At 37.8% G+C, this 11,720-nt stretch overlaps 1 protein-coding gene across 4 annotated transcripts; it reads left to right on the top strand.

The window, feature by feature from the left end:
* The first annotated feature begins 3,231 nt into the window (after window positions 1–3,231).
* Window positions 3,232–11,319, top strand: slc33a1 (solute carrier family 33 member 1). 4 transcript variants are annotated; one of them, XR_004633904.1, is made up of 10 exons: window positions 3,242–3,499; window positions 5,584–6,010; window positions 6,112–6,265; window positions 6,380–6,575; window positions 6,696–6,895; window positions 7,025–7,209; window positions 7,289–7,406; window positions 8,783–8,998; window positions 9,092–10,875; window positions 11,148–11,319. XR_004633904.1 is itself a non-coding variant. In XM_034701726.1 (10 exons), the coding sequence occupies exons 3-10, from the start codon at window positions 5,625–5,627 to the stop codon at window positions 9,257–9,259; spliced, it is 1,623 nt and encodes a 540-aa protein (XP_034557617.1). In that variant the 5' UTR covers window positions 3,242–3,499; window positions 4,290–4,460; window positions 5,584–5,624; the 3' UTR covers window positions 9,260–11,319. The 4 variants fall into 4 exon arrangements, 3 of the variants coding, with proteins under 3 accessions (XP_034557619.1, XP_034557617.1, XP_034557616.1); XM_034701726.1 differs by adding an exon at window positions 4,290–4,460 and having other exon boundaries at window positions 9,092–11,319; XM_034701728.1 differs by having other exon boundaries at window positions 3,232–3,344; window positions 9,092–11,319.
* The last annotated feature ends 401 nt before the right edge of the window (window positions 11,320–11,720 follow it).

An 11,720-nucleotide genomic window follows, 5' to 3' on the forward strand; every position in this document is an offset into this window, starting at 1 on the left:
ATTATGGCCAAGCTGTTGTCTCTGATGGACATTTTTTTTAATATATATATATATATTCTTGTTGGAATTCTTGTACTGTACACCTTCTTGTTTACTGCTGTAACTCCTTGAATTTCCCCGTTGCAGGTTGAATAAGTGAGTATCTTATCTTATCTTATCTTATCTTATCTTATCTTATCTTATCTTATTTTCATTGATCACACTAACATTTCAGTTTCTATAATTCAATACAATTCATCTCTATATAATTAATCAATACAACACATTTGATCTATATCCACAGTTAATTATTACAACACAGTTAAATAGTACACTGTTTATCTAAATACAGTTTAATACAGATAATGAAATAGTCTATCACAGTTGATCAGTGTCCCTCAGGCTGTGGCAGGAGGAGACATACTGAGCTGCTAAGGGAGCTGTTGGTCCTTCACCCAGGAGGACTGACAGCTTCTCTTTAGGACGTAAAGTCCAGAAGTTTGGAATTTTGTTGGCTAGTTTTTTGAAATCGTCTCTCTCAGTTGCCATATTTTATTTCATTTTACTTTATTTTGTTTTGTTTTATTTTATTTTATTTATTTGTATTTATTTTTATCTTATTTTATTCTATTTTATTCGACTTTATTCTATTTTATTTATTCTATTTTATTTTATTATATTATATTTTATTGACCTTTGTCATTGCTACTATTATTGTTATTATATTTTTTAACTATGTTAGTACATTGTTGTTTTCCCCTGTCCCGTGTTGTAAGCTGCAGTAACAAAAGAGTTTCCCCCAATGGGGGATCAATAAAGTATATCTTATCTCTTATCTTAAGTGAGCAGAACTTCTCCTTGTAGGAATTAACTATGTATACAGATCAACTGTTTTATATTGTCTAATTATGTATAGCTCAACCGTTGTATTGACTAATTATATATATATATATATCAATTGTATTGAATTCTAGAAAATGAAATGTTAGTGTAATCAATGAAAATATGTATAAACATAATTATTGTATCTGCTTTTTTTACTCTGCTTTGGCATAACTAAACTGTTCATGCCAATAAAGCAATCTGTAAATATTTATAGCTACATAATGACATCTATTTTACGGTAATCTTTAAAAATATATCAATATGAAACAGTCCTACAAAACACTACTGACAGCCTAATACAGACAATGGAATACTCTTTAGTTAAAAAATGATGGTGCCATAATAAGATGTCATATCACTCAACAATTACTGGACTGCTTGATGTGAGAAAAGTGAAATGATGAAGAGATTGCTAAACAATTTACAAAAAGAATGAATCAACTAACCTTGTACTCATGACTCTGTTGGTAAAAGCAACAAGTATGTGAGAGGATCATATTGTACTTTCACATGTCTACTCTACTGCTCCACGAGTGGGGGACGCAGTACACTGAGAATTTTGTTTGCATGAAATAACATAGGCCTACATAAGTTGCCTTAAGAGTCATAAGTCACTTGTTGCATTTGTGTGTGCCTTTGACATGTACTTTCATTATATGGCCATTAGGTTACTGTGCACTTTCTATGTCAAAACAAACAAACAAATAAAATAAAATAAATAAATAAATACATCAACTATAAAGAAGTTACACAGCACATATTTCCTATAGGCTACAAAAGAAATAGGCCTACTGCTATTACAGAAATTACAGCTTAAATTGTCTGAAAAATAAAGGGGAGTGTCACAACAAAGCCACAAATAGCAGTCAAATGTGAAATTCCACTATGTGCAGGGCTTTTTTTTTTTGTAAGGCTTGTGAAATGTGAAAATATTAGCGCCATCCTGTGGATAATTATGGGTATGGAAAATGGTGGATGTCAACCAGCCAAACTAAGGCCTCTGTTCAAAATCATTGCTAAAAGATAATGATCTTGACAATAGCAACAACTCTTCCTTTTAATAAAACAAAGCTAATAATGAGCACGAAATTACTATAAAAAAGAGGAATATGCCCTCTCTATTGACATTCTATTTTTCTGGTTTTTCTGTATTGATGCTTACACAGACCTTCTCACATGATTACTACAGCAGCCTCATAGTGCTCCTGAAATCACATGCTGAACTACCCAAATGTGCCTGTTGTACTGTCACATGTCCTATGTAAGGATAAGCAACCTCACATGCGCTCATAGCAACCACAAGGCACTGCATGCTGTTATTCATTACCTCTAACTCAAATATGGTTTAATGAGTGCTTCATGACTTTTGGCAGAGTTATTTTGATTGAGAAGGTTTCAGTGTGATTTTTGGACTGGGATATAATATTTAGGTCACTAATTCCCTGTCAGTTTCGCTTTAAACGCATCTGTATTGTTCTTTTTGTATTCTGGAAGTCACAAGCCACCTTTCCTAGCTTCAAAACAAAAGTCAATTGGGAATGATGTGCTTGGATAATTATAAATTGGTAATATTGAGGATTTGTTATTGTGAAATATTACAATTACAAGAGTCAAGAACAATTTGGCTTGACTCCACATACATATATTGTCAGTCAGTAGCCTATTGAAAAGCTGAAAACAGAGTCCTACTTCACGTTACATCTTGGTTAAACGTATGTTGAAGATAAAACAAAGAGAAAAGCTCTCAAAACTTTTACCTGTTATTGTTAGGTAAATTGTTTGGAGCCGTCTTGGCTTGACTATATTTTGACTATTGACATGGAGTTAGAGGTACAGTATTAACAGTATTGTTCAACCCCTGGAAAAGAAGCTCCTGTGATGCATGCAAAGTATGATCCTTCCTTTATGAAATAATCTTTATTTCAAAAAGGTGCATAGTGTATAGTTTGTTCATTCTGTGCTACAGTAGAAATGTTACAGAGCAAGATGGCGGCCTCCTTGGAAGGGGTCCCTCTCCTTATATAAATATAAAAGGCTCATTTTAAGTAAACAAATACAAAATCATTTTTAAATGAGTCGATTATACAGTCTTTGAAATATACTTATTAGTATTATACTCCATTTATGTCTGTTCTGCTAAACACTAGTAAATTCTACACACTGTACCTTTAAATAGTCAAAACATAACCGAGTTATTTCTATCTCTCTCTCCTTCTCTCTCTCTCTTCACCCTGATTTTCCTGTTTGCATTTTTTGTATTATGTATTTGTTCATTCAAGTGATGGTGTATATATGAAATACGTGATCTTATAGTTATGTTTGATATAAGCTACTGCGTACTTGCACTTAAGCGGAACTAAGGTGAGCCGTGTTTTGACACGTCAGCTTTGGGTGCTGGACACATTTCGGCGTCGCACACACTGCACTTCCTGGTGCTGCTATTTTGATATCAACCGATGTGATAGGTTTTATGCCAAACGGTAGTAACATTTTGATGTTTTTGACATTGTCATATTCGGAAAACTTATGCGAATCATTACCGACTGAAGGGAATCTCGAATTGTTGCTGTTCGGTTCTTTAATTCAGCGATTTGTGATCTGTTTGTTTGAATCGGCATGCTCTCATCGTCACTAGGTATGCATGTCTTCATCGACAGTGTGTGTGTTTGTGTGACAGATTTTGCTTAACATTTTGCAATCATGCATGTTCTTGCTTTGATTTTACATTTCGATTGTATTACTCTGCTTGAAATTATTTTTAATCGTTCAGTCCTGTCTTCTGTTTTAAATATACGTTGTCCAACATCTGTTAATTTCAATGTGAATTGTGGCTGTTTTGACATGATCCATTCATTTCATTTTGTACTTCATAATTAAGGTTAGCGCATTACTTGTTCCAATTGTACTTTGTTACTTTTTATTTGATCAGTCTGTCCATCGAATATGATTTTGAAAAACTTAATGGGAAATTATTCAGATTATTGTTTTGGTTTAAAGAGCGACTCTTATAACTGGCGATTTACAGCCGAATGCGTTTTTATTTGTATTTTTTTATTTAACCTTTATTTAACCAGGTAGGTCATTAAGAACAAATTCGTATTTACTGTGACGACCTGGCAAAATGCACAGCATTTTGAGGGGTAAAGGGTCAGGGATAACAGTAATGATAAAAACAAACACAAGGTTAAAAAACATAAAAGACAAGTTAAACATGACAGGACAGAACAACGAACAGCGTCAGCAGGAGTCCAGAATTAAAAGCCGTTGCAGGTGTGTTTAAGAGTGTCCATGAGAGAGTTCCTCAAGTCTGATTTTGAGATTTAGTGGACCAGTTTTAAAGTTTTCTGTAAATTGTTCCAGTCTGTGGGCACAGCAGACTGAAATGATGACTGACCGATGACTGAATGTGTTTTGGGGATTTTCAGCAGGATCAGGTTGGCTGAACGTGTGTTGTGAGTGGAAGGTACAGGTTGTAACCGGCTACATAGATACGGAGGTGACAGTTCAAGGAGAGCTTCGTATATGAGCATGTACCAGTGTATTTCACGGCGGGTGTGTAAGGATGGCCAGTTTACAGAGGAGTATAAAGTGCAGTGGTAAGTTCTGAAATGGGCATGTGGCGAAACGTATGGCAGAGTGATAGAGAGAGTCCAGCTTTTGCAGAGTAGATTTGGAGGCAGAACTGTAGATGGTGTCACCATAATCCAACATGGGAAGAACTGTCATTTTAACCAGGGTGAGTCTGGCAGAGAGAGTGAAGGAAGACCGCATTCTGTACAGAAACCCAATTTTTGATTTGACCTTAGTTTGCAGTTTATTGATATGGGGGAGGAATGATAGTGTGTTGTCCAGCCAAATACCCAGATACTTGTATTGCGTCGTTTGTTGCAATACCGGGAGAATCACTGTGAATGCCTCCTAGTTCAGTTTTTCATTATAATATCAGAATAAACAACACATCTTTATCAGTGACGTATAAAAAGGGCAGTCTGTAGTAATCAGCAGCATTTAGTAGAACACGTGGCAGAAAAGGGATACAATATTCATAAGTACAGTATGTTTAAATTAATGTAAACCACCTGAATGCAACAGTTGTTTTATTTCTTGTAACTCTGAATAAGCCTTTTGTATCTACATAGAACAGGGTCCCCTTCAATGGAGGCTTCCATCTTGCATCTGCTCATTTCTACAGTAGCCTAGAATGGACAAACTATAAAAAAAACAGTTTTTTTTAATTTTGTGAGTGGCTGCTCAAAATGCTCCAATTGGAAGATGAAAAGGAAGAGATGCACAAAAGACTGCGTTGATTTCAGTTTCTGTTAGCGTGACAAATGGAAGATCAAACTCATCAAGCATCACGTAGGTAGTTTTTTTGTTCGTGGAAACCACTGTTGCTCCACTGACATGTGGGGTGAGCAGGGTTGAGCGTTTCATTCCAGAAGCAGACTGCTAAATATTCCCATTTCTACACATTGTACCTTTAAATGAATAACTGATCACAGACGCATTTTCAAGAACGTTTTCTCAATGGCTGTAGTATTTACAAAGCCGCAAATGAAAAGGGTCACTCTTTTAACCGAAACACTTTAAGATTGGAATTGTGAGACACTTATTGTGATTTTGCACTATCTAAATAAAGATTGATTGATTAAATGACACTTCAAGCTAATTAGCATTCAATTAAATTGCTTCAATAATGATGTTCCATCATCCATGCAGATTTGCCGGGGGCGCAGCAGGTTTGATGCCCATGTTCCAACATGAACGGACGGCAGAGGAAACTGGCAGGTGCCAATGTCCCAACCGACATTATGAGGGGTACGGGCAGAGGAGAATCAAGCTCCTCTGAACCAGAACTTGAAGAGGAAGTAGAGGGTCTTATCAAAGAGTCAGACTCTGAGGACAGAAGGCACAGAGTCCAGCCTGGGATTCGTGGCGAGTTGACCAATGTATTGCTTCTTCTGTTCCTTTATGTGCTACAAGGAATTCCTCTGGGACTGGCTGGTAGTATTCCTCTGATCTTACAGAGTAAGAATGTGAGTTATAAAGATCAAGCATTCTTCAGTTTTGTCTTCTGGCCATTTAGTCTCAAGCTTCTCTGGGCACCACTGGTGGATGCTCTCTACTTCACTAGATTTGGTAGAAGGTAAGGAGGGGATTTCTGATATGTTGATGTTGTAATCAACATGGATTGTTGTCTTACTCTGCTTATGTTTTTCCTGATTCATCTCTCACATGATTGTGTAGGAAGTCATGGCTGGTTCCCACACAGTACCTGCTTGGCCTCTTCATGATCTACCTCTCTATGTCAGTCGATTTGCTGCTGCAGAGCGAAGGAGGCCCAAAGGTGGTGACACTTACTGCAGTCTTCTTCATGCTTGCCTTCTTGGCAGCAACACAGGTAGGGAATCACAAACACGTTGGCAAAACCCATATACAGAAAGATAAATACAGTTTATTTATCATTATAGATTCTCTTTCATCTTCCAATTGCTTTATCTTCTCTTCATCCAAGGATATAGCTGTTGATGGTTGGGCCCTGACAATGTTATCCAGACAGAATGTGGGCTATGCTTCTACGTGCAACTCTGTGGGCCAGACAGCCGGCTACTTCTTAGGAAATGTGCTTTTTCTGGCACTGGAGTCTGCTGACTTCTGCAACAAATACCTCAGAGTAGTGCCCAAAGATACAGGCATTGTCACTTTGTCAGGTATGAATAATCTCAGATGCTATTCGAAAAAGTTGTCCCTTTTGTTACCTCCTTATAAGAGGACTGTAGTTTGTAAAGTCAGTATGCTTTTACTAATGCCTTTTGGTCTTTCTGGTACAGACTTCTTGTTTTTCTGGGGGATGGTGTTCCTGGTTTCCACCACATTGGTTGCCATCATTAAAAAGGAAAATGAGCATGGCAAAGGAAAGAGGAGAGTGCATGAAGAGACACAGGGCGTCATGGAAACCTACAAGCTGCTGTTCTCTATCATCAAAATGCCCACAGTCTTCACCTTTTGCACCCTGCTTCTCACTGCTAAAGTAATTGATCACTACTTGATATATCTGTGTTTTCCTTTCTTATATAGAACTGTTTTTGTGTGTTTGTTTTGATGCTAACATGATCATCCATCTTGAAGTAAAAACGTCTTGTGTATCTCTGTTTTTCAGATTGGTTTCTCTGCAGCCGATGCAGTGACCGGTCTGAAGCTAATAGAAGCAGGAGTTCCCAAGGAGCAGCTGGCACTGCTGGCTGTGCCCATGGTTCCTCTACAGATCCTGCTACCTGTAATCATCAGCAAATACACAGCAGGGCCCAGACCTCTGGATATCTTCTACAAGGCATTCCCCTTCAGGTTGTTACTCAGAAACACACAGCCACACTGATCCATTTATACACACAAAAAGCTAAGATTTGTTGTGCTGTGTTCACAGGTTGCTCATAGGACTGGAGTATGCTTTCCTGGTGTGGTGGACCCCAAGTGTTAAACAAGACGGAGGCTTCCCTCTGTACTACTACGCCATTGTGCTGCTTAGCTATGCATTGCATCAGGTTTGGTACATCTGTCCTTGTTTTCTCCTCTTTCATAGTGTTTTATTGTGTTGGTCTGACAGATTGTGAGATGGCCAGTCTATTCCTTTGAGGAAATGTCTGAACTATCAAATCAATCCTCGTGTAATTTTGAAATGACTTCACATAGACTTTATGGTGAGCTCAAAACGCGCTTCACCCGTCATTTCCTCAGGCTGGCCCATCTTTATCACATGGGTGTTCACAGCTACGATAAATACCTGTGGTCACATGACAACATTTATTTTTATTTTTTTTAACCGTTCAATATTACAACAATAATAGTATGTCTCTATGTTAAATTATTAACAAAGACCCAACATCAAGACAGGATAAGATCCAGTCCCCTCTTACTGACAGGACTCAGTCTTATCTCATCTTAATCCACCAGGAGCATTGCACCTTGCAGTATTTAGCTGGTCACAGCAGCAGGACTTGTACGGCAGCGACTCAGAGGAACCTACGAGACAATGGCACTCAGGGACTCCAGAAAGGTCTATGGTTAGTCACTTTAATGGGACAGGAAGTGTCAAAGTAAGTGATTGGAGGTGAGATAGGATCTCAGTGTGCCAGTTCCCCTAGTCTAAGCCAAGAGCAGCATAACTAAGAGCTGGTCAGAGCCTGAGCCAGTGCTAACTATAAGCTTTAAAAAAAAAAGGAAAGTTTTAAGCCTAATCATAAAAGTAGAGAGGGTGTCTGCCTCCTGGACCCTGACTGGTAGATGATTTATATAAACCTAAAACACAACGGCTCTATTTTTAAACACAATACACAAACAAACAAAAACAAAAACAGGCACTGCAGCTGTCAACCTGTCACTTCAATGGAAAGAGGGGCCAGGTATGAACCGACCTAGTGAATTGTCTTTCCCTAGGAGGCAAAGTTACCTGAAAAGAAACTTTGAAACTTTGTTGTTAATTGTGAGCCTGATATTTTTAAATTGTTTTGTAGTAAAGGAGATGTCATTCTGTTTTGACATACTGTTATTGTTGAAAAGCTGAATGGTAAAACAAATATTTGTTTTGGTTATGTGATCACACAATTAAATAACATTTGTTATTTTGTATATGTATGTTCCTGCAAGCAACTGGCACCTGAGTATATACGTTGGCTGTTAACTGAGAGCCCTGTTTACGGGTTGCCATGATATATTGTTTATGGTCCCCAAAGCATGAATATATCAACCTTCTGTAATATGAGCATGTTAGCATATTAGCATGCTAATGTTGAGTGTATGAAAATCATGGATCAATCAGGATCTGTGAATAAATATAAAATAACATAGATTGGAAAAAATGAAGTTCAAACAATTTTTGAGAGGTGATTGGCTTGAACACATGATATACATGTTGCTACAGGTGGCGTTGTACAGTATGTATGTGGCCTGCATGGCCTTCCATGCCAAAGTGAGTGACCCCCTCATTGGAGGGACCTACATGACCCTGCTGAACACCGTCACAAATCTCGGTGGAAACTGGCCGTCCACTGTGGCTCTGTGGTTGGTGGATCCACTGACCTCTAAGGAGTGTCAGGGAGCTGAGGCCCAAAGCTGTGGCTCTATAGAGGAGTCAGGGGTAAGTAGGAAGCATGAGAGGTTGTGTGTGTGTGTGAGAAGATATTCAAAGTGGAGTATGTCACTAATTATTTCCTCCTCTTTTCACCTCCAGCTCTGTGTAAAGGAGGGCGGTGCTTGTGTGACCACATTGGACGGTTACTACGTGGAGTCGGTGGTGTGTGTAGTTATTGGTTTAGCTTGGTGGGTGTGGTTAGGGAAGAAAATGAGGCAGCTGCAGGAGCAGAGTCCAGCTGCGTGGAGGTGCAGAGCTGATCAGTGACAACACTTGACCACTGACTCTCTTCTTCTTATTTTCTTTCACACTCTGTTTCCAACAATGACTGAAAGGTTGGAAATAAGTAAGTCCACCCATATCCATTTGTGTAGTCCATCTGGTCACACTCAAGATGCTACATTTAGAAAGCAATGTTTCACACAATTGGTATCATGAAGTACATACATTTGATGAAAGATACTGTTGTCTTTGAGAGGATAAATCCTTATGGCTTTTCTTCCCAACTGTAACAGAGGCCTCAAATGTAAACAAGCTGTTAGACTAGCTAAGAACTTTTACACATAATGTTGACTTTTCTTTTAAACCGTTCTCTGCTGCTCAGAACAACAAACCAAAACATTGCTAAGTCTAGGTTTAACCTGCTTTAATGTACACATTACTGAGTTTACTTAGTGTCAACACATGTTTTTGGTGCAGGTTTTGCATTTGGCCCAAATTGCAACAACAACCTTTAAATGAGCACTAAACTCAGCTCTTGTGACTTTGCCTTCCTGCTATATAGCACATCAATAATAAAAGGATACTTAAGGGAAAGTCCAGGCAAAACACACAAATGTGCACCTGCATACTGACTATATGCACCTTTCAAGAACTGTCTGGATTATGTTCAGTCCACTCTCTGTTAACCAAAGCAGGTTAAACCCAGTGTCAAGAATCAGTTCTGCTTGTATCTCTTATTTCATCTTTTCTTTTTACATCTTGAAGTAATTTGTGCCTTGGTACGTTTTTCTATTGAGCAACTTTGAGGTAATCTTGTTGAAGCTGCAGTTGAACTGTAAAGGTGGGCTAGGGAAGACTTTATTTTGGTAAACAGAAACATGATTGGTTGCATAACCCAGTTTTTTCCCCCATTATTTTACACATTAAAAGATGCATTCCTTATATACATGTATGCATAAAATATAACAAATGTTATCAATCACTCCTTCTGTAGTTCTGGAATATTTCATACTGTAGCTGTCTTTTTTTTCTCAGACTTTCCTGAAATCTGGTCAGTTTTACATAGGATCATCATAGGATTCAATCTTTCAAACTAGTATGACAGCTAGCTTTTAAATGTTCACCTTTGTTATCAAAAGGGTTTTATTATTATTTTTACCAAGTTGCAACAAGAATATATACTCAAGACGTACATATTTTATTTTCTAGATCTGCTTTTTTGTTCTCGCAGCATTATTATCTGTAAATGCAACATATTATTACAGAGATCATCATTCTGGAAAGCTTTGTAGTGGAGAAAAGGATTGGAATAAAACTGTACTGTCATTTTATATCCTGCAAAATACAACTCTGATCCCCAAGCAGCAGCAGCCCTGATGTCAATATGACAAACAAACGCCTGGTTAATGTTTTGTAAATTGTACATAGTAGTACATGTTGCAGTATTTCCTCTAAAGCCAGCATTGAACATCCAACTGCTTTGTCAAATGTTAATGTTTAAGCACACAATCAGGGTTCATGTTGGGATATCAGACTGAAGTTTGGATTTCTTATGCCTTATTTATGATTTAAATATTGTTTTTTTCTTTTTAGCTGCCTTTCAGTTTTGTCTGACTCTGCTGTCATCTGTAATGGGACTTTCATACTCATTTTTCCAGCAGGTCAGTGTAGTATGACATGTCTTACTAAAAGCCCTCAATGCCGTTAACATGGCACCACTACATCAATTTTCTCTGAACATTTGGCTTCTTGAAATTTGTATTTTAGGATGTTTTTTTGGATCACTAAGGTCTGACTTTTTTGTATTGGTAAATTATCTCAGTTTACAGAAATGTTTTGTTTAATTAATTCATTTTTTCCCTCCTTCACTTTTGTCATATAATCCTCAAACGTGAAATTTTTATTTTCCTTACTTTGCACATGTTTTGTTAAGGGTCCAAATCTACAATCAAATACAAGGACGGCACAGGGTGACAGTAGAGACAAATTCAAATGTACTTGCAGCAGTACTGTAATGTCCGGATGACAAACATGATGAACTTTGACATTCGTAGGATGTAATAAGATTTTAAATAAATCTTATGGAATAAAAAGAAATATCACCACTTCTGAGGTTGCTTCTTCTCTCATTGAATACAAATAAATAGCACACAAGAAACACAAGGCACTCGGTTTTTTTTTTGTTTTTTTTTACATTTTATTATAATTTCCTTGCTTTTCAGGAATTCTTAAACTTCCCTCCTATAGATGTGAATGCTGATGCAAGAGGCTGTAAATGCTGCACCAACTTTTTGGAACTTTAAACCTCAACTGCAGACAGTGTCCAGATCAACTGGTGTCACGGTCTCTAATTTGCATCACTCCAGAGGTCTGACTTTCAGTTTGCTGCTTTGCCCACAGCCAGAGTGGGGTCCTGCAAAGCAGTGCTAAGACCTGTTTCATGTTGTAGCTACCGATGGTGGCGGTGCTCAAACTAAATTATGTCTGGTGATGCACCAATTCATCT

The sequence above is a fragment of the Notolabrus celidotus genome, chromosome 14, assembly GCF_009762535.1.
Source record: "Notolabrus celidotus isolate fNotCel1 chromosome 14, fNotCel1.pri, whole genome shotgun sequence".
In the NCBI taxonomy this organism is placed as follows: domain Eukaryota; kingdom Metazoa; phylum Chordata; class Actinopteri; order Labriformes; family Labridae; genus Notolabrus; species Notolabrus celidotus.

Bases quoted from the DNA above. Each gene is read 5' to 3' on its own strand.
- slc33a1 (XM_034701728.1), top strand. From the start codon at position 5,625: ATGAACGGACGGCAGAGGAAACTGGCAGGTGCCAATGTCCCAACCGAC. The intron at 6,896-7,024 runs GTAATTGATCAC...TCTGTTTTTCAG, and splicing joins CCCTGCTTCTCACTGCTAAA to ATTGGTTTCTCTGCAGCCGA. The intron at 8,999-9,091 runs GTAAGTAGGAAG...TTTCACCTCCAG, and splicing joins GCTCTATAGAGGAGTCAGGG to CTCTGTGTAAAGGAGGGCGG.